The sequence below is a fragment of the Chiloscyllium plagiosum genome, unplaced genomic scaffold (assembly GCF_037043375.1).
Source record: "Chiloscyllium plagiosum isolate Xiang-an unplaced genomic scaffold, Cpla_swu_hap1 HiC_scaffold_12, whole genome shotgun sequence".
NCBI lineage: Eukaryota > Metazoa > Chordata > Chondrichthyes > Orectolobiformes > Hemiscylliidae > Chiloscyllium > Chiloscyllium plagiosum.
In genome coordinates this window covers 35,181,143-35,204,876 of record NW_028270150.1, presented here as the reverse complement: position 1 = coordinate 35,204,876, position 23,734 = coordinate 35,181,143, and the positions used below count along the sequence as shown (strand labels likewise).

The window sequence follows — 23,734 nt, the reverse complement described above, 5'->3', positions numbered from 1 at the left end:
CCAAACAGCTTTAACCACTCACTTTTGATTGAGAGTGTTTAATGGAAGGCCCAACTAACAGCTTTGCAATCTCTACCTGTAAAGTTTATTCAAGTCAGGATATTCAATAAATACAGTCATGTCAATAGCCCAAATGGAAATTTTAAAAATTCGAATTGTTGCAATAAAATTGAGTGCGAGATTCACTTCTTCAATCAATGAGACATTTGCTGGGTGCAATAGTTAACGGAAGACAATTCTTTCAGATTGATTCAGGAAACCACAGCTCTTACCTGTCCTCGATGATGATACACATCAGCATTTTGTGGGTCAATATCAGCAGCCATGTTGAAATCTTGTGTAGACAGCTGAGATTGCTGTTGCTGCATATACATGCTTCCACGCTTAATCAATGCATTGGCACGCAGCTGAAGAACAAAAACAGTAACACATCTCATTACGCACGTGGTATTCGAGAGACTAGTCTCACATGCTTACACGAGCTATCCAGATTTTGATTGCCATTAAGGCCATACTGTTACTCCCTGTTTCAGCAAGTGGTCAAGAATTCTGGCTTTATACAAGGAAAACAAAGGAAAATATAATATTCAATGGATGATTAATATGATATTTAAGGAAGTGATGAGAAGTCAGGTCTACTTTCTTTTTGAACAATCTTACTAATCCAGCTAACACAATTACCACAAGTTGCACTGAATTGGACTAACTTCAATGCAGTTGCTTTTGCATGCAACATACTTTGACAGAGGTTGAATAAGTTGGGGCTATTTTCCTTTGAGAGTTAGAGGCTCGGGGTGACCTTACAGGGGTTTATAAAATCATAGGGGGCATGAATAGGTTGAATAGCCAAGGCCTTTTTCCCAGGACAAGGGAGTCCAAAACTAGAGGGCATAGCTTTAAGGTGAGAGGGGAAAGATACCAAAGGGACAGCTTTTTTCATGCAGAGGGTGGTGCATCTAAGGAATGAACTGTCAGAGCAAGTGGAGGTGACTGGTACAATTACATTTAAAAGACATCTGTATGGGTACACAAACAGGAAGAGTTTAGATGGATATGGACCACATGCTGGCAAATAGGACTAGATTAATTTAGGTATCTGGTCGGCATGGACTGAAGGCTCTGTTTCTGTCCTGTACTACTCCATGTCTCGAATTACCAGTTTCATATTGTGATACAACAAAGGTTCAGCTGGTCTTTCTAGTAACAGTCTCTCAGACCCTGACCACAGGAAGATGCTGCTTTGAAAAGCAAAGGGAAACGTATTGAGTTAGCTCCAAATAGAATACCGATAGGCAATGTTCTCTGTTTAGAAATGAAACTTGTGGAGATTCAAGAACCAAGGAGTTAAGAGAGTGCCTTGCAAATGGAGGTCTGACTGAGGTGACTGTCAAAGTAAAACTGGAAAATTTTGCAAGAAATGGCAAGGGAAAAAGAGCCTCTGAACAATACTAAGAATTTTTGTCTGTGTTTTAGCCATGTGGACTCCATGCTTTTTTAAATTCATTTAGGGATTTGAACTTTGCTGACTAGATCAGAATTTATTGCCCATCGCTAAAAGCCATTGAGAAGGTGGTGGTGAGCTGCTTCTTGACCTTCTTGACTATTTGGTGGTGGGACACCTACAATATCTTTAGGGAGAGAGTTCAAAGAATTTAACCCTGTGACAGTGAAGGAACAGTGACATATTTCCTAGACAGGATGAGAAGTGCTTTGGAGAGGAACTTGCAGGTTGTGGTGTTCCCATGCATCTGCTACTTTTAACTTGCTACATGGCTGTGGTCAATGGTTTAGAAGGTCCTACCTAAAGAACTTCGTTGAATTTCTGCAGTACATCTTGTAAATGCAATACTCTGCTGCTTTTGTGTATTGTTGAGGGAGGGAGTAGATGTTTGTGATGTGCCAATTAAGTGGGCTGCTTAGGCCTCAATGGCATCAAGCTTCAAGTGTTGTCAGAGCTGCACTCATCCAGAAAAGTGAAGAGTATTCCATACTTAAGGTTTGGAAAGTCAAAAAGTGAGCTACTCACTGCAAGACTCCTACCCTTGATCTGCTCCTGTAATCACAGTATTCCTATGGTTAGTCCAGCTTGGTTTCTGGTCACATTTGAGGCTTCGATCAGTTTGGTCAGTAGTAACGCTGTGGACCACTCTTGTTGATGGATAATGAAGTCCCCTAACCAAAGTACATTCTGCACCCTTGCCACCTTTGATGCTTCTTCCACGTATTGCTCAATGTGGAGGAGTACGGATTCATCTACTGATATAAGGTAATCAGGAGGACATCTCCTTGGCCATGTTTGAGCTGATGCCATGAGACATCTTTGCACCTGCAGCAAATTTTAAGGATTCCCACGAGCAAATCTCTCTCAACTGTATACTATTGTCACATCACTTCTGCCAGGTCTGTCCTATTCAGTAAAGGGATGGTGCTTGAAACCTAAAATAAGTAGCTGCTAGGATAGGTCTGCAGAAGATTGAGAGGGTATCAAAAAAAGGGGAAAACACATTGGTCCTCATACTTGCCATGCTGCCTGCTGCTGATGCATCCATCAATGACTGTAATTGCAAGGAGTGACCACTGCCAAGTGGAATAGATTTCAAACATATCCAGCAAGTCGGGACTGAATATCCAGGAAATTCAATGGACTATCAGCAGCAGTATTGTATAATTTGTAACCGAATTTCAGAATTTAACTATGTCAGGCTGTTTCTTGTCTAGTCCATGAGACAACTCTTCCAATTTGGCACTGGCCCCCAGATGTTAGTAAGGAGGATTTTGCAGGATTAGTGCTGAGTTTGTTGTTTTTTCCTGATGACCAGGCCAATGACAGATGGTCTATTCAGTTTTATTCCTTGGAGGTTCTTTACCAGTTTGATACAACTGAGTGTCTTGCTACGCCATTTCAGAGGGATTTAAGAAACAGTTTGCTGTAGTCTGGAGTCATACATGAGAAGAAGTGATTTCCTTCCCTAAAGGATTTTAGTGAACCAAAATGTTCTTATCATGCCTGACAATAGTGTCATGGTCATCAGATAACTTGACTTCAAAACAAATCCAAATTCCACTACCCATCATGGCAGGTTTCAAACCTGGATCCCTGGTATGCAATCTGCGTCTCTGGATTACTAATCCAATGACAATATTATTACGCCATCACATTATTTGCCAAATGTGACATATTTTACGAACACGCCATTAAGGATCTTGGCTGTGGTCATTAGTCAACAGAAAAAGCAACTTCCAGTAGTATAGTTAGCAGACTACTAAATAATGTAAACCAATGATAATTTTAATTTATTCGTAAAAGTCTTAACCATGAAATTATGTTGAGAGATTCTTTCTGGTAATCACTAAGAAATTCAAGTCTCATTCTAAACGTTACTGATCTCTGAGGGCACTTCAAGTCAAATATTCAAATCTGGAAATAATAAATGAGTACCAGTGATGGTGACAGTTGTGACTGCTGGATTGATGGAAAAGTCCATATTAGTTTAGTAATGGTTTTAAGAAGGAGCCATAACAGCAATGTGGTTGACTCTGAGCCTCCTGATATGCTTTAGCAAGCCACTCAGTTGCCAAAGTGGTGAATCACTACCTTTGTGAAAGCAATTGGGATGGTTGACACATTCTGGCATTGCTGAGAATGCTTACATACCATTAATGAGGTTTTTTATAAAATAACTGTAAAACACAATCATTTGAAATGAACATGCACAATTTAAATTTAAAAAAGCATCAGAAATGACAAAATATGTTGTGCTTCCTGCTCTGGGTCATTTGTTAGGATGTAGGCTTCTTCGTAAGAATAATAATGCCAGATTAGGGGATTCCCAACGATAAGGGGAGTTTGAATATATGCTATAGATAAAATTCAAAATGATTGCACGCATTTGGGAATCAATTTCACATCATAAATTTATGATTTAAGAGTGAACACACGCAAACCTATCCAAGACATTGTACAACAGCAAGAACTTTTTCATTACTTCAGACTGCCAGCTGTTCAAACATATCAATTAAACTGAGTGGGGAAATGGATTAAAGGAACTTCGTATTGTATTAAAGGATGAGGTTTGAGAGACTAATTGGAATAAACAGATCTATTTTTGGGACAAGGGCACAAATATACTGGGTCATTTCAAAAAAGGTCCGCACAAGTCCAGATCTGCAGATCTGCAATTTTTCTTTTAAGATTTTCCCCAAGGCTTACCTTATTGAACCTACTTTTGTAAGACATTCAATTAAAACCTAGATGCTAATTATTGTTTTCATTCTTCAAATGATGCTTTGTACTATTAATTTTAGTAACATCAGCTTGATTTAGTGGCATCACTATCACTGGAGTCAGAGGTTGTACGTTCAAGCTTTACTCCAAGCCTGGAACACTTAACCTAGGCAGATGTTTCAGCACAGGGAATGTGAAGGTGGCATTAATCAAATCAGGCATTAACTGGAAGCCCCATGTATATTACACTACCAGTGCATTTGTGATCAAAAGTTCACTCCTTGACCTAGCCAAACTTTGTCCATCACTCACCAAACATCAGCAAAACAAATTAACCAGTCACTTATTTCACTGCTGTAGGAAATTGCTGAGGTGATCAGAGTACTAACTTTGTGATAATTTGCAATAATTGACACCCAAAAGGCACCACAGAACTGCATTATTTTTCCTTCCTTTATTATTTTAAACATAGAATTGATTCTACATCATCATTCCTTGCCATCTCACTACATTCCCAGCTAGCTAAGAAAATCCAATGACTTTCTTCAGGGGAAGCTAGCTGTAAAGGTGTAGATAAAGATCTTTTGACAGTATACTTCAATTTTCTTAAAGAATGATCAGCCCAACTGGGGAAACTTAAAAAAAATCTAAAGCTATTTTAGGAAGTTGGAACTGCACATCCTGAGATTGACTCTGTGCAAGTAAAAGGAAATTTATATAGAACACCTACCTTCACATTAGCATCTTTCATACTAACAACCATATCAAGGTCAGGTTGAGCAGCTGTGGCATTGCCTATCAGCAAATAGAAGGTAGCCCGAAGCAATAAGGCTTCAGCCACATATTTTCCCTTTGACTCTATTTCTTTGGTGCATTCGCTAATAATTTTATCATAGTTCTCTTCCTCCATGTATTGTTTTGCCTTCAGGTATCCAGATCTGAAGAAGATAAAAATACAGTAAATATAGCTAAGACTAAATTGCTCCTTCTAAAATGTTCTATTTTTGCTAGTCCAGTTATTTGCTTGATCAGTTCACTGAATCTTTTAGCACGAGTTTATCATATCAGTTGCATTTAGCAGCATGAATTTCAGTGCACATCTACACTTATTGGATTTGTCGATGATGGTCCCAAAGGTATTCTTTGATTTACACCTACAATCTTATATAGCCAATAACACTGGGGTATTCATTTCCAGCTACTTTTATGTTGAAGAATGGTTAAAATTTAAAATCAGATTATGCAGGCTGCTTCTGAAGTACAGGTTCTTTTAAGAAAAGGTTACAACAATACTTGAAAGGAGGGCCGGCAAAAGATATACAGATTAGGATTAGATTAAATTCATGCTGCAGTCAAGTTCCAGTTATTTCACAGCTGCCTAGTATCCTCCCCAGTACCATCCTCTGAAAGTGCAGGACTATTCAACTAGACTCAAAGGCAGTCAATCCAATCATCCCCAAGCTGAAAGATGTAATAAGCAATTCAAACCTCTGCTAAACCTGTGCAATGAATTCACCCATCACATATGACAATCAGAATCTTTCTGATCCATTACCCTAATATGCAGACAGCATTCATCCATTGAGGCTTGAAAAAATACATTTTTATACAATCACCTTTCCGTTCCCCTAATGTCAGCAGCTTCACCCTCCTTGTCTTTGTCTTCATCAGGCGTTTCACCTTTCAGTAAAGGTTGTGAGATGATGTCATCAGTGAAAGAATTAAAGTACGACTTGATGAACTGTGGAGAGGGCATTAGTGGCTCTCTATTCTACAAAGGGGAAGATAAGAATTAGAAAACAGAGTCGTTTCTATAATAGTAAAATATAGTACAACATTGTAAACAAATATAACTATCACAATCATATTGATTAGCTAGGAGTGTAACCAGTTTAAAGATCTAAACAGTGCAAACACACTTTTAATCTGGATCTCACTTTGTGCATGAGTAATATTCTTTCCTAACAATGCCATTGAATGCAAAGTTGTTTTCTACAACACGGTGGCTCAGTGGTTAGCACTGCCGCCTCTCAGCACCAGGGAGCTGGGTTCGATTCCCGCCTCAGGCAACTGTCTGTGTGAAGTTTGCACATTCTCCCCATGTCTGCGTGAGTTTCCTCCGGGTGCTCCGGTTTCCCCTCTCAGTCCAAAGATGTGCAGGTCAGGTGAATTGGCCTTGCTAAATTGCCCACAGTATTAGGCGCATTAGTCAGGGGTATACATAGGGTGGGGGAATGGGTCTGGGTGGGTCACTCTTCGGAGGGTCGGTGTGGACTTGTTGGGCCAAACTGTAGGAATCTAATCTAATCTAAACATCTTTATGATTAAGCTGGTTAGGGTGAACTGGCAACTTATGATTCTCTATACAAGGGATGCCAGAGATCAGGTAATGTCCTTAAATATCCTGGTTCTCTGGCATTCTAATGTTTCTGCCAGCAGCTTTTTACCTCGAGACAGAGAAATTAATGTTTGACACCTTTAATATCATTAGCGCATCTGAAGACAATATAATTGAAAGATTTGTTCATTCTTAGTATCCATTTCTAGTACACCTCCTACATTAACTTGCAAATGAAACTTTTACACTTTTCCTCAGCTTATATTTTTCTCTTTCCCTCACAAAACAAATCTGTGAACACTGATGTTATCTGCACTAATTTTATTAGATCGATGGCAATATTGGATAATAGATGTAATAACAGCTGTGATTTTATCCTGGCCAACACTGCCTAGCATTACAAGGTCATTGACAGATAGCAAGCATAACTCTGATTTGTTCTATGTACATTTTTCTGGGGCAGGCCACCAAATAACAAAATTCTCAAAAACTTAAGATACTTCTCCAAATACTATCAAAACTTCATGGCATGTAATCTGATCCCCTGCTGTTCCAAGTCTTTCCCGATGCACATGTTCCTCCAGAGTACCCACTAAAATCTATCCCAGTTTCTCCCCCATCATCAAATCCATTTTCACAAAGCCCTCAAACTCCTGGCAAAAACACATGATCACCGAACTTTGGAATTGTCGACCTGCAGGGTTGTGAATGCTCCATTGTCAGACACAGGGCTTTCTTGTCAAGAGCATCAAGGACACAGGGAATGGGCGAGAAAAGTGGTGTTAAATGTGAAAAGTCTGATAAATGGAAGTAAGCTTTCTACAAGTGGGCAGCACAGTGGCACAGTGGTTAGCACTGCTGCCTCACAGCGCCAGAGACCCGGGTTCAATTCCTGCCTTAGGCGAATGACTGTGTGGAGTTTGCACGTTCTCCCCGTGTCTGCGTGGGTTTCCTCCGGGTGCTCCGGTTTCCTCCCACAGTCCAAAAGATGTGCAGGTAAGGTGAATTGGCCATGCTAAATTACCCGTAGTGTTAGGTAAGGGGTAAATGTAGGGGTGTGGGTAGGTTGCGCTTCAGCGGGGCGGTGTGGACTTGTTGGGCTGAAGGGCCTGTTTCCACACTAAGTAATGTAATGTAAAGTACACTGGGACCAAATTCAAAATGGTATAGCTAACAAGTATCTACAGTACTTGGCCACTAACCTTGTACTTTTCTTTAGCTTTTTCTTTTCCAAGCTGCTTAAGGACTCTGTCAGCAAGAAGCATGCTTTGTTGGTTTTGGAATCCCTCCAGGATACAAACCGCAGTAACATCTGAAAGGTATAAAGACATGTTGTCACTGATAACACTTGGATCATTGTTGAGAATTATTCAAAGTCTCTGAACAATAAGTTTGTTATGGTTCCTATGAAATCAGTGCGATGTTAAACCCAATTTGGTTTAATTCTGCCTTTTTTTAAATAAATGGATTTTATGCACTTGTCTAACAAAGAGCAGAATGATCATTTTGGAAAGCACAAAGTGCTGCTTACAATTTGAACGCTCATAAACAGGATAATTCCGAGATATAGTTATTACACAATTAGGAATAATATTAAGTGACTTTTCAAAGATGTGTAATCTTGACCTCTGCAATGGAGAAGCAAAAAACACTTGAATCGTTTTTATATTAGAAAAAATTACTTTATAGGATGTGGGTATTAATGGCAAAGGCCGACAATTATTGCCCATCACTAATCACCATGACTAGAAGCATACAAGGCCATGATAGAGGGTAGTTAAGAGCAGATTTGCTGTCACATGCAGGATTAGGTAAGTAAATTTCCTTTCCTGAACGACATTGTGATGGAACAATTGACAATAACTGATTTGTCACTGTTACGAAGAATAGCTGTGAATTCCAAATTTTCAATAATCAATTGAATTTGAAATCTACCAGCCGTTCATGTTAGGATTTGAACCAACGTCCTAGAGCATTAGGCCTCTAGAATACCTAGCAGGAAGGTAGCTCTAGAATATCTTGCCATTTTGCCATAAGCACACCAACCACTTGAGGATCTAACTCCAGTTAATGGATAGCAAACCTTGTTTTAACCAGCATCTCACAAACCAGCATAGCCCAGTTAAAATCATATACCTCAAATACTGGAAATTTATTATATTATCATGATCTCCGAGGTCCAAATAATCAGTTGAGGAAACGAGCGAGGAGGCTCTCTGCCGACAAGTTTTATTAAAAGCAAAGGTGCATTATTATTTAAATGATTTATGCTGTAAGTATAGAATAACAGTGATGAGCATATCCCCTACATTACATTTCTATTATTCCTATATGTTGTTACATTGATTATGTGGACCTCTTGATCACCTGGTATATTTGATCAACTGACACATTCCTGGTCCCATCAGTGTGGGTAAATAAAAAGTTTGTTGTATTTTAATAATTAAACAGCACCAAAGAAAAATGAATATAGATTTGCACACTGCCTACTTATGCAAAAATGCATAACTACAAAGACTATAATCACAATTTTAAATAAAGTTCTTTGATAATATTTTTGCAGATGCAAGCCACTGCATCTACAGTTCTCTCAAGGACCACAACACCAAAATACAACTGCAGTAATGCAAGAAATTGCAGAGCAATTTCTTCAAAGAAACAGTACATACAAAGTTACTATTCTGCTCAATGGAATCAGGCACATTTATGCCCAAGACAGCAGACATGCCTGTTTAGTTCCCTCCCCAAAGCACAGCTGCTTCAGAATTGAACTAATCAGTGCTGACTATATACTAATATCTTACAAGTGGAACTTGAACCACAAAAAGTAGTGAAGTGCAACCATTGAGCCAATGTCACTTCATTCAATCTCTACACACATGCTGACTGATCTTAGATGGCAAGATATTTTGTTTTTTGTACATTATTTGTTGTTTGTTCTTTATTTTGCTTCTCCCAGTAGGCAAACAATTACTTATTTCTACCATCTACAACAAACAAATGACAATGGGCCTTAACCCCATTATCAGTTAGAGCAATGTTTACTGAAAAAGTGTTTTTTTATCTTGTAAGACACGTCTGTCAGTTGTATAATCAGACTCTAAGCTCCGCCAAGGTTACAGTTTTGAAATCTGAACACATTGACAGAACAATCCCTGACCTGATTAAACATTGCTAATGTGTAGTAACAAAGTGCTGTGGTGCCTCAAGAGCTTTCATGTACAGTTTACACGTGGCTAAACTTCAAGGTCAGATTTGTCCTTTTTTGAAAAAAGGAAAAGAAGCTCTAAATACTTACATAGGTGATGTATAACAACCAAATATAATCCCTTTACTATTTAATCTCGATTTATAAAATAAAAGACAAACATTTCAAGCTTAAACATCATAGATCCAAAAGCCTGGTGAATGGATGGTGGCCATTAAAGGACATCATGATACTGTAATACAGAATTATTATGGGATTGCAGTCAGGCCACATTAGTGGAAGTTTTACTGCACCTCAGATCTATTCCACGAAGACAACTTTTTTCCAAAATATTCTTTACCTTAACCAATAAAAACAAATAACTACAAGCTAAAAAGTCTTAGCAGCCTCTCACGGCCTTATTCTGAGGTGGTGTTTACTTCTCTCCCACAAAAATACTGTGCAGAATCTCAATGTGACTTACAACATATCAATGACAGACAAAGCCAGCTTCAATCATTACCTTGTAGCATTCTGCACCCACATCCCCTCTTCAATGTCCAAATCCTACTCTGTTCATCCTTGGAAAAAGAACAGCTGTCAACAAGAATTTCAAAATCACAAACCCTAAGACTTGGCCCCACCATTCAGCCCAACATTTCTGCGAGTACTGATTTGTCATCTATGTTCTAACTTCCAGTTTTAAAGTTCCAGTCCCCAATAAAACCATTGCCCTTTAACACACCATCCCCTGGGTCAGCTTTCATTTTTGCTATAGGTCCAAAAGGTGCAGACTTAAACAGAATGGCAGCCACTGATTGATGATTGACAGATCTGGCTGGACCATATAAAGAACTTCTGGGCCTGCTCTTGTAAGTTAAAACTGCTCACTATTTCAGGATTATACTGTAATCCCTCACCTTTTTTTTCAACTGCAAAACCTTTAATTCCCCCACCTACCTGATCCACCTTCATCTCCAACAGTAAGTGGAGCTAATGGACAACTTTGGTTCATTATCGACACCAATTAGCTGCCTCTGTCACCTCCCTCCTTTTCATGAGTCCACTGGGCCAATTTCCTGTGCAGGTACCCTGCCCAAACACTGCTCTTTTATATCGTCCCTCATGCCATCTGTGGGCATATTTCTGCATATCACCTCGTTCCTCAGCCCCATTTCCAGCATAAGCTGAACACATCTCTCTTACTGGCTTCCATGTTAGCTGATATTGTTAACAGCTTTCTCTGATCAAGGACCAACTTGGAATCTTAAAATTGGCCATCATCAACAATCTCTCAGAAAAAAATCTTGCCCACTACACTCACTCTCCAACTTCCATTTTCTCTCTAAAGTCTTTCAAGATGTTGCCTCTTAGATCCATGTTCATTCTCTTTCTAAACCCCATGTCGGAACTACTTGTCAGGTTTTTGTTCTGGCACAAGACTCAAAGAGCTTTCAAAATTACCATGACAGCCTATGACAAAGGTGAATCACCAACCCCCTTCATCTTCTCTGTCTGCAACTAACTTGGCCAAACTATTCTGCTCCAACCCCCTGAATGTCTTCCAGCTGGGTCAGACTGCCTTTGCCTGATTCTTAGCTAACTATAGATAGACTATCACTTGTAATGGTAGTTTCCCTCCTCCCATAAACTACCTCTGTTGTTCTCCAAAATATATCATCCTCCACCCTTAATTTTAATCTATTTATTGCCTCCTGGTGACATCATTTGAAGCAACATTAGTTTTTACATATACATTGATGACATCCAGCTCATCCTCAACATCTTGACTCCTCCACTTTTGCTAAATTATCAAATTGCTTGACTGGCAACTAATAACAAAGAAGCAAATAAACTTCTAACTGATCGCTGAAAGACCAATGCCATTGCCTTTGATGTCTCCTATAAATTCTATTTCCTCTGTGACTAACACTATCCAAACTCTCTGGTAATTGGCTGAGCATGAACCAACTGTCTGCAAACATGGTGGCATGTTACAGCTACAAATGAATTCCAAAATATGTATTTCTACCATCAGTAAGATTGCCAGCTCTCACTAACATAACACAACTTGGCTTCAACCCTGTCACAGCTCAACTGCTGAAATGCTTTTGTTATCTCTCACTTATCTGATACACTCCTGACCACATTCCACACTTTGCAAATCTGAGATCAGCCAAATCTTTGCTTCTGGTCCTTATTCAGACAATTCGAGTTCATCTGCATTCTATATCCTAAAATTCTCATTTTTCTTTTCAAATTACTCCATAGCTTTGCCCCTCTATCTCTACAGAGGAAATGAGGACTGCAGATGCTGGAGATCAATCGAGAGTGTGATGCTGTAAAAACACAGCTGGTCAGGCAACATCCGAGGAGCAGGAGAATCGATATTTTGGGCTTAACCCCATCATAAGGATGAGGCTTCCGGGTTGGGAAGCTCAGAGATAAATGGGGGGGTAGCTGAGAATGCGATCAGTAGATGAGAAAGTGATAGGTTGGGAGGAGAGTGGAGAGGATAGATAGGAAAGTTGATGGACAGGTCAAGAAGGCATTGCCTGGTTGGAGGTTTGGGACTAGGATAATGTGGGGGGAGGGGAATGAGGAAACTGGTGAAATCCACATTCCGTGTGGTTGCAGGTCCCAAGGCGTCAGGTAGTAAAGATATGATGATGGAAGAGGCCCAGCATCTGCATGTCCTGGGCAGAATGGGAGAAGAGTTAAAGTGTTCAGCCACGGCAGTGGGGTTGGTTAGTGCAGGTGTCCCAGAAACATTGTCTGAAACGATCCGCAAGTAGGCTTCCTGTCTCCCCAGTGTAGTCCCAGAGACACTCTCTGAAATGATCCGCAAGTAGGTGCCCTGTCTCTCCTAAATTGCACCACCCTCCTGACCAGTCCATCACCTTGGCAAAAGTGAATCTTGGAGATCGGAGTCAAGAATAGAGTGGAGCTGGAAAAGCACAGCAGGTCAGCCAGCAACCGAAGAGCAGGAAAAGCTGCCTGACCTGCTATGCTTTTCCAGCACCACTCTATTCTTGACTCTGTCTATCACCTTTCCCATCTATCTGCTCCAGCCTCCTCTCCGACCTATTAGCTTCTCCCTCACCTTCATCTACTTATCACATTCTCGGCTACCTTCCCCGCAGCCAAACCCCCTCACCCCCCCCCTCCACAAACCCACCTCCCATTTATCTTGCAGCCCCCGGGCCCTAAGCCTCATTCCTGATAAGGGCTTATGCCCGAAACGTCATTTCTCCTGCTCCTCGGATGCTGACTGACCTGCTGTGCTTTTTCCAGAATCACACTCTTGACCCTCTATCTCTATAACCACTTGCAGCAACACAACCTGAGCTCATCCAATTCTGCCTTTTGGACATGCCCAATTTTAACTGTTTCACATTTGTAGCCTTGCCTTCAGGTGTCTAAGTTCTCAGCTCTGGAGTATCTGCCCTAATTTTCTCCTCCTCTCTCCCTCCTTTAAAATGTTCTTTAAAACCAATCTCTTTGACCAAGTATTTGGCCATCTGCCCCAATATTGCCATATGCCATTCAGTGTACAATTTTGTTTCATAACACTCCTGCAAAACGACTTTGGACATATATGTATAACTGCAATTAAACATGAAGTTTTAGGTAATTTATCAATGTGCGGAAAGAAAACTTTAGTTGGATGTTAAACCGCATTTCATTACTTCACTCATCTTGGAAAGCTGCACTTACCGCCAGCTCAGGAGATAGCAGCTAGAATTCCTGACTTAATGCTGTTTTAGATTTGACGGACCCAAGTATACAATATAGTTGTAGCCTTACAATCCCACGTTGAATATAATATTTAGAAATTTGGGATAAACATGAGTGAGGACTGCAGATGCTAGAGATCAGAGTCGAGAGTGTGGTGCTGGAAAAGCACAGCAGGTCAGGCAGCAGCCGAGGAGTACGAGAATCGACATTTCGGGCAAAAACCCTTCATCAAGAGTCTGATGAAGAGCTTATGCCCAAAACATCGACTCCCCTGCTCCTCGGATGCTGCCTGACCTTTCATAATCATGAGTGAGTAATGTTAAGTTAATCACAACAGAATGTTGAAGGCTCAGTTCCAGAGTTATCAGATTTCACCTTGGGTTGAGTGTGCATTAAAATTGAGCAGAAGTTTGAAGAAAGGATATGAAAAATCAGCCATAATTCCTCCTTCACATGGCCATTAAGTAACTGCAACAGAAATCTGTATACGTGGAAACCTAGTTCAATTTTCACTTGCTCCATAACATAAACTTAGGTTTATGTCTGAAGAATGGGGGGGGGGGGGGGGGGGGGGGGGGGGGAGCGGGAATGAATGGAGATTTGGTAGATACATTTAAAATCATGAGGGGATTGGATAGAGTAGATAGGGAGAAACTGTTTCTACTTGTACAAAGATCAAAAACAAGAGGACACAGGTTTAAGGCGATAGGCAAAAGAAGCAATGTCAATTTGAGGAAAATCTATTTAATGCAGCAAGAAGGTAGGTTTTGGAATGCAACTGAGAATATGGTGGATGCGGGTTTAATTGAGATATTCAAAATGAAATTTGACTATTATCTGAAAAGGTAACAGGGTGACATGACGAAGGCAAAGAACAGCACGGCTCATTTGGACATAACGGACGAAACCCCTTCAGCTGTGTCACAACAATTCTGTGATTCTGTAGTCACGGGTTAGATATCAGAAGGCAGATAGAATTTGTGAAACAGAACTCCAGCTAAGAACCGCCAAAATAAATAGGGAGAAACATTACGACTAAGTGGAACAATAAAAAACATTAGATTTTAAAAAGCACAAACCTTCTAAGCATTCCTTCTTATTATCTAGTTTATCATATGCCTTTGCACGACGATACAGTGCCTTTATGTACTTCGGGTTGAGTTCTACGGCTTTCGTGCAGTCTTCAGCAACTTCATTCCATTTTTGCTGCAAGATAAATTTATTACATGATGAAACTGAATTGGTGATTTTGTTTGAGAACAGAGTAGAATGCACTATCAAAACATGCATTAGTTTCTCAACTCGGACTCCAGGCCCTTCATATTTCCAAAGCCTTTCCCCATTTCAAAAATAGCCTATGCTTCTATTTTCCTGCCATGAATAACCTTATTCTTCACAAGTTAAATTATCATAAATAAGTGATGTTTCGATTTTGAAGCTAAACTTTTTTAAGCACATGTGTATACTTTTTAAAATGGGAAATTATCATTGGTGTTCTTTAAGTATATAATTAACCTTTAATCACCATTATGGGGGTTTACCAGTAACTATGAAGTTAGCGTGCTGATCAATAATCCATTATACCTCAACCACATGGAGTAAACTTTGAAAGATTTTTATTGTGAGACAGATAACACAAGAATAGAAGTTTGTTTCAATTCAATTGATTACCCTTGATTGCAGTCTGGAAATATTTCAACAGCACACCCTCTGAAAATGATAAATCATTGATGAAAATTTCTGAATTGATGCATAAATCTGATCATGATTGGATTCCTCTAACTTGTCAGTTTCAGAAGAGTAATTGATGACAACTCTGAGTTTTGTTGGCATTACTGCCACAAGATTCATGCCATTGAAGCAGCAGTATTCCAAATGCACTTATACCCTCAATAGTTTAGATTAACTTTGCATAGGAAGTGGCTTCATATATAAATTTTGAAAACAATTCTTGCCAAATAGTTACAGCGATGGCTGATCTGCAGTTTGAGAAACCAAAAGACCGCCAGAGAGCCAGGTTAGAGTTCCACTGATCCAGAGGGGTGTAAAAAGATCTCTGAACAGGTTGATTAGAGAAATAGATAAACACATGATTGTGAACTAGTTTCAATAAAACTCATTTTTTGCATCAATATGGAGATACAAGTAGAACAAGCACACTACTCTGGTTAGAATGCAAGTACCCAGGCAAATTTATTAACCTTCACCTTCAGTTAGCAAGTTAAGAGACAGGTGAAATTGCTTGATCTCAAGCCTTCTCCATGCCACCTAGAAGTGGGAAACTTAATAAACACTGCAATTGTACAGGCAGTTTGAAATACTACTGCTGTAAGTTGAAGGAATTCTCAAAGCAAAAATCTTACATCTGCTGACTGGAAGGTCAATTGTTAAATGATTAGGAGGATTAAGAGAACAGCAGTTTATAGTCTTTGCAGTCATTGTTAAATTTGACATGCTTCATGTAGTAATGGCAAAATCAGGCAATGAGTCCCAAAAGAAAAACTAAGCACCATCCATCAGTCTGTTGCTACAATATATTTTATGTCAAGTATATTCATACTCTAAGTCAATTGCTCAAAAAATTGAGGAGAAAATGAGGACTGCAGATGCTGGAGATCAGAGTCAAAGTGTGGTACTGAAAAAGCACAACTGGTCAAGGAGCTCTTCTTGATGACAAGCTTATGCTAGAAACATCGACTCTCCTACTCCTCGGATGCTGCCTGACTGGCTGTGATTTTTCAGCACCACACTTTATGGCTCATAAAATTCAATGTAGACAACAATAAGTTAGAGCATGATCAATTTCCATTAAAATCTATGGCAGGATTGTACCATAAAGAGAACAGCAAAGAAACCAAAAACGTGCAGCTAAACTAAAATAACAAAGAAGTACACATTTTATGTCACAACAAAGAATTTTCACCAGTTCAAAACCTAAATTTACCAGAAATACTATGTTTCAAAATAATAAGGAAAAGACTAAATAGTACAAAAGTACCATGTCATTGTGCACCATACGGGTCACATAAACAGATACTAAGGGACACTGTACAATTTACCTTAACTTCTAGATCAGTGTGCATTGATTTGAAGCTGCAAATACCAAGACCGTGGGGATCTGCTCGAGTGATCATACACAAATAGAAGCACAGGGTTAACTGTAGCAACTTCCAAATGTATACGGTCACAAGTTTCATAGCATAAACAATACTCCCATCCTCCCTTGCAAAAAGGAATACAAATTTTAAAAAGACATTGCTGCGTAGGCTTTGAATGTGGATTGCCAGTGTATGGGGACCCACCAATTGGACATCCCTAACATGGGACATTTTCTTCTATTAAATGTTTTATCAATAAATGTATGGTAAGCCAATTTATAGAATTCTTCTTTGTTACCACTGAGTCTCAATCAAATTTATTTTCTGGTTTAATTTTTTTTTGGAACTCTATAGTATACAACTAACTACACGTTGCTTGGATGCAGTTCCCTTGGTTCAAATGGTAATGCCAAACTCAAGGTTATGTTCAACTGGCATATTAGTTATGCCATCCTTATACACATTATTCCTCCAAGGTACGTGGCCTCAGCACTGGATTTTCCCATGCAGGCCAGCCATAACCTGCACTTTTAAGTTACCAGGCATTCATGCAGAAGAATTTGAAGGCCTGCATACTTAATGAGTAGGGCCATAAAAACATAGCTAGAAGCAGTATCACTTGTATGTGGAAGCTAATCAGTCTATGGTTACTCAAAGTACAAGAGTCTTACATACCAATTGCTCAAATGCTGCAGCCCGATTCTGATAAAACGTTGAAAGGTCTTGTTTCTGAATCACTGGACACAGGCCAATTGCTTCAGTATAACATTGAATAGCTTGTTCAAATTTGCCAGCTTTAAAATACTTATTTCCTTTATTCTTTGCAGCTTGGGCTCGGTCTAACAAGCTCTAAGGGAAGAAAATGAAATTTAAAATGGATAACATTCCCAAGCCACCACATCATAATCCTCGCCCAACTTCAAAACCACTTAGCAACTATCTTGCCCCTTTATTCAAAAAACCACTAGCAGTAATTTCTGCCTTTATCTTTATTACTGATGAATAATCACTGCCAGTTGTTATTTGTCTTCTTGCCACCGTTATCCTCCTGCTAAAAGGAAATGGATTTTGCTAGATACACAACTGTCAGTGTCTTATGTTCAACAGGTCTGAAACAGAAACTAACAGAACTTAGTAATATGATAAAACACACAAAGTGCTCTAACATGGTACAATGGCACTCAACACAGTGTGACACCAAAGGGAAATACAGAATCAGAAGACTTGCACATACTTTTATCTTGCTAATAATGTTAATATAATAGCCAAACATTTTAAATGATTTTTCAAAATATTTGGAAAAAACAAAAGTTGTAGAGATTTTGTTTCTGAAGTGCTATCAGAAATGCAAAGCACTCTGATTACTGATAAAGTTAGCAAGATATTAAAGAATATGAGTAATGTCAGGCTCATGTCTCATTGCTCAGCACCTCAACATCGTAAATGAAAATATGTTCCTCAAATTAAACCATCCACTTTGACATTCCCAAAACTACAGCATTTATATAGGTCCTTTTTTTTTTCAGTACAGACTGGATTATAGTTGGAAAGAAACACATTAGTGGAGGGTAATGTAACCTGAAGTTCCAATTTATGTTTTCTATTCTACCATTGTCTACTAATTGCTCATCTGCTCACTTTTCCTCTTTTCTTTTATCACTTTGATTAGAGCCAGGGATAAGCCAATGCTTTTCAAATTACCATTGATCCTTAGGACTTCATCCGAGATACTGCTGTTTTCTAGTTAAAACAGAGGAATTAAATCTGAAAATGAGGAATGTCAAATCCACTCACAATGCCAAACTGTGAGCAAGACTGGAGACCACAGTCAGCAAAGTCAATTTAGCTAACACACAAGATGGAGTTAAAAGCTGAAAGACATGAAATACTAAAAGTGTAAAATGTGCAAAACTTATTTGCAATTAAGGAAACATTTTGGCACAGAGAGAAAAGCAACTGGAGGATGTTTCTCTGTAGATCTTTAAAAATTGGTGCTCAAATGTGAACATGCACAAGAATCTGCATAATCATAATAAATATGAAAACAAGGAAATTACTACATTTGCAGAAGACATTGATTAAAATGTTGCATTTCCTGGGCACCCTATTTTAAGGATATATTAACATAAAATTCAAGAATAATGGAAAGGCAACAATGGAAATATGCAAGGTTACCATTATCAAAAAGGGTGGAGGCTTTTTTTTAGCAAGAAAACATTGACAGGATTAAAGAAAGGTCTTCAAACAAATGAAATAATTTGAGATGAATAAATTGTGAAGGCTTGCTACAGGGAAAATCAGAACAGGATAGATTCAGGATTAAACGGAAGTTGATAAAATTTCTTTCCAACAATAAATGGGGATGCAACAAAAGCTGGAGTTTGTTGAAAGAGTACAGAAATGAACATGAGACAAGGGGAGTTGAAATGTGAATTATAAAATGAAATCAAGAGGAAAAACTATTATCAAAGCAAAGGCTGGAAGGACAAGGAGAATGAAAAAAGACAAGAAACTAACGGAAATTATAAGACGTTTAAAAACCTCCATGTTTTAAAGGGCAATAAAATAGAATTTATTTCAAAGAGGGAGCTTATAGTTATAGAAATCTCAAAGATCACTTGCATTAGAAGAGAAATCTAATAATTATCCTCACCTTTCACACCATGAAGCAGATCAATTTTCATTAAATAGAACACTCATTGCTCAACATATCTTTTCCTTTTCTCTCCCTTTCAGATCCCTCTCAATTACCTTTTCTCAGCATCTTCATTCAAAGCCAAAGGAGCTGTAGCACTGGTCTACCAACCCTTCCCACATGACTGCTCATTGTCTCAAATTATTTCAATGTGAAATAAATTGCACACAGTAATTTCTATAAACAAATGTGCTGAATGCTCCGCCCTTAGAGCTGCATTGTATAAATTCAGCGAAATAGGTCCAAAGAGACACTACTCTCCTAGGAACCTCAGTTTTATCCACATGCTATCATGACGTCCAAGCTCCCTAAAGTTCCTCGCTTTAACTATCCTTCCATTCCAATGCTGATTTCCTAACATTATCCTATGTGACCATCACAATCCTAAGGATGACTGAAAATTACATCCAAGATGTGGAGGTGCTGACATTGGACTGGGGTAGATAAGATCAGAAGTCACAAGACACCAGGTTATAGTCCGACAAGGTTATTTGAAATCACAAGCTTTCGGAGTGCTGCTCCTTCTTCAGGTGAACTGAAGGAAAGCATATAGGCACAGAGTTTATAAACAGACAGATCAAAAGATAGTACAAGTGGTGTGAGTGGCCTTTTGACAGACTGGACAACAAGTCTCTGCAGGTGATCAAAAGTGTCAGATGGGGGAGTAAAGTGTCAACAGCTGAATAGCAAAATTATGGCCAATGCCTCAATCTCAATTCCTTCAATTTTCTTGAAAACACTTCTTGAACCCAGTGCCTTATCCACATTAAGTACAGACAACCTAACCAATAAATCCTTCCCATATCAATTTTACATCCTTCCCAACTACCTCCTCTTTTCCCATAGCCTGGCTTTGTAAAGGCAAAAGCAAACAATTCCCTTATTTTAAAACTCACTCCTATTTACTTGGGTGTCACAGGCTGGGCCGTCCTGGTTGTCCTTGACAAGGTGATGGTGAGCTGCCTCCTTGAACCACTGCAGTTCATGTGCTGTAGATAAACCCACAATGCCATTAGGGAGGGAATTCCAAGATTTTGACCCAATGACAGTGAAGGAATGGCTTGGAAGGGAACTTGCAGGCTGTGGAGTTCCCATATATCTGTTGCCATTGTCCTTCTTGGTGGAACTGGTCATGGATTTGGACAGTGCTGCTGAAGGAGCTGTGAATTTCTGCAGTGCATTTTATAGATGGTACACACTGCTGTGTATCATCAGTGGTGGAAGATGTAGATGTTTGTAGATGTCGTGCTAATTAAGTGGACTCCTTGTCATGGATGATGTCAAACATCTTGAGTGTTAATGGAACTGCACTCATCCAGACAAGTGGAGAGTACCCCATCACACTCTTCACTTGAGCCTTATTGAATGTTGACAGGCTTTAGGGAGACATGAGGTAAGTTCGTTGTTACTCCTAGCTTCTGACCTGCTCTTACAACCACTATATTTATATGGCTAGTCCAGTTCAGTTTCTGATCAATGGTAATCCCCAGGACGTTGATACTGGAAGATTCAGTGATGTGAATACCACAAACACAGAGGGTAAGGGTAAAATTGCCTGTTATAGAGATGGCATTTGTATGGTGCAAATGTTACTTGCTACTTTTCTGCCCAAGCCAGATATTGTTGAGCTGTTGCTGCATTTGGATTGGGACTGCTTCAGTATCGGTGAAGTCGTGAATAGTACTGAACATTGTACATTCATTGGCCAATATCCCCTCTACCAAACTCATGACGGGCCTAGGATACTACCATGAGGAACTCATGCACTTGGACCTGAGAAGACAAACCTCCCATAATGATGTTCCTGTGTGCCAGGTATGACTCCAACCAGCAGACAGTTTCTCCCCCTGCACCTGATTTCCATTGACTCCAGTTTTACTACAGCTCATTGATGCCAAACTCGGCTTGGTATCAAGGATCATTACTCTTAGCTCACTTGTCCATTTTTGAACCCAGGTAATAATGAGGTCAGGAGCTGAGTGGCCCTGGCCAACCCAAATTGGGAATCCATGAGAAAGCGCTTGGTAAATAGATGCTGCTTGATTGCACTGTTGATATCACCTTCCATCGCTTTACTCATGATCAAGAATAGATTGGCAGTAATTGGCCAGTTTGGATTTGTTCTGCTTTTTGTCTGCAGGATATGCTTGGCAATTTTGCATATTATCAGGTAGGTGCCAATGTTGCTAGGGGTGCAGCAAGTTCTAGAGGGCAAGTCTTTAGTATTATTGCTGAAAGGTTATCAGGGTCCATAGCTTCTGCAAAGTCTAGTGCCTCCAACTATTTCTTTTTATCACATAGAGTGAACTGAATTGGCTGAAGATTGCGTGGTTGATGCTGGGGTCCTCTGCAGAAGTCTGAGATTGCTCATTCACTCAGCCCTTCATTTAAAACCTCAACTGTACAAGCACCCATTGTGAGCACACTCCCCTTTTTGGTCCCTAATCTGCTCTCTCCTGGTTCATCTATTTATGTGCATACACAAGTTCCTTTCCTGATTGCTGCGAGGCTCTCTTTTTCATACTCCCTCTGTCTTTCTGAACGCACTTACGTCTATTGAATGCCAACTCTATGATTGAATGAGACTTATATGTATTTCAAGGGGGAAAGAGTTCCACAAGCATTCTGAAATATCGCAAAATGGGAAACTTGATTCAAAGTAGATATCTTCAATTGAAAGAACAGAGACAGCTCTATGATATAATTTTCTGCTCTTCCTCATTATCTGCCTCCTTTCTCTCCCTCCCTTCTCCAAGATGCCTTTACAAGCTTCTAGCTAACCACATCTCCCTCGATTCAGTCTTTGTGCTGCTACCTCCGACCACAGCTCTCCCGGGTTTACCCGGCCCCTCCGCCCCAGTTCCATACCAGACCATCCGCCTCATTCTCCCCGCGGCCGCTGTCCTCCTTGGGCACTGGGCTGGAGCTGCCTTCCGGCGCTTTCCTCTCGCTCCGCTTCGACACCGTCCTCTTCCTCCACAGGTAGACGGCGCCGGCTCCCAGGAGGACGGGGCCGCCGATGGCGAGGGCCAGCTGCCAGCGGGTCAGGCCGGAGCTGGAACCGCTCTGCGATTCGACGGGTTTCAAGGCCGCCATCACGGTGCAGCCAGGACTGAGGGACAGAGCAGCAGAATTCGACCCGGAAAGATCCCCCCCCCCAGTCAACTAATACTTCCGGGGCACATCCTCCCTCAATCACAGCGAGATCCCCAGCCGTTCCACTCCTCAGTCAACTGCTGCAGCGCCACCTCCCGGCGCGGAGGACCACAGGGAAACGCAGCCTTTCGCCTTTCAACAACAAATGTTGGAGATAACAGGAGGTCAGGCAGCATCTGTGGAGAGAGAGAGATAGAGAGGAAGCTAACGTTTCGCGTCGAGATGACTATCCACGGATGCTGCCCTCCCTGCTGTGATCTCCAGCATTTTGTTGTTTTTGGCAGAGATTCCAACATTTGCAGTAATTCGCACCTACCCTTAGCCTTCCAACATCTTCGTCAATTCTCTTCAACCTTCCCAATTGGGAAGAATTGGGAGAATGGGATGGAGTTCTTGCAGGATACTGGGTGAGAGGACGTGTAGTCCAGGTAGTTGTGGGAGTCTGTGGGTTTGCTTGCAGGATTCTCCTTCCTGTCACTGTCTTCCAGACAGCCCTCTGCAGCACCAGCCCATTTCCCCACTCCACTGGTCTCAATAATGCAATGAAGACAGAGTTCCCCTTGTCCTCACCTACCACCCCACCAGTTTCCGCATCCAACGCATCATCCTTAAACACTTTCACCAACTCCAACTAGACCCCACCACCCTTCTCTGCCTTCCGCAAAGATTGTTCCCTTTGACAGTCCTTGGTTTGTGTCATTCTCCCCACTAATGGCCCCAAACCCCTACGTGCCTTCCCCTGCAACCGGAAAAGATGCAAAACCTACCAGTACACCATCCCCACTCACCTCCATCCAGGACCCTAAACAGTCCTTCCAGGTGAAATAGAGATCCACCTGCCTCTCTTCCAACCTAGTTTACTGTGTCAGGTGCTCCCGATGTGGTCTTCTCTACATCGGGGAGACCAAACTTAATCTTAGGGAACGGTTCACCCAGCATCGCAGCCAGGACCAAGCGGGCTAACCGGACCTCCTAGTCACCGCCCATTTTAATTCCCCTTCCCACTCCCTTTCTGACATGACCATCCTTGGCCTCCTCCATTGCCACAATGAACCACACCACAGAATGGAGGAACAACACCTCATTTTCCGTGTGGGCAGCCTACAGTCCAGAGGATTCAACATTGAGTTCTCCACTTTCAAATAAACTCCCTTCCCATCCCCTGACTCCCTTTCCAGCCTATCCCATTCCTATCCACTCATCCCTGCCACCAACCAGATTCATTCCTCCCATTGACCAGCCATGTCATACCCTCTACCTGTCTTTACCTACCCCCAGTTCACCACCCTGCCCCCGC

At 40.6% G+C, this 23,734-nt stretch overlaps 1 protein-coding gene across 1 annotated transcript in view; it reads right to left on the bottom strand.

Annotated features, from left to right (window-relative positions):
* tomm70 (translocase of outer mitochondrial membrane 70) overlaps window positions 1–22,394 on the bottom strand; it is a 43,071-nt gene extending 20,677 nt beyond the window's left edge. Inside the window, exons 1-7 of the mRNA XM_043701155.2 lie at window positions 22,150–22,394; window positions 17,262–17,435; window positions 14,568–14,694; window positions 7,766–7,875; window positions 5,842–5,996; window positions 4,956–5,163; window positions 273–407 (exon numbers count right to left, since the gene is read on the bottom strand). Of these exons, the coding sequence (XP_043557090.1) occupies window positions 273–407; window positions 4,956–5,163; window positions 5,842–5,996; window positions 7,766–7,875; window positions 14,568–14,694; window positions 17,262–17,435; window positions 22,150–22,377 (1,137 nt within the window). The 5' untranslated portion in view covers window positions 22,378–22,394. The remainder of the gene's footprint in view (window positions 1–272; window positions 408–4,955; window positions 5,164–5,841; window positions 5,997–7,765; window positions 7,876–14,567; window positions 14,695–17,261; window positions 17,436–22,149) is intronic.
* Between the last annotated feature and the right edge of the window lie 1,340 nt (window positions 22,395–23,734).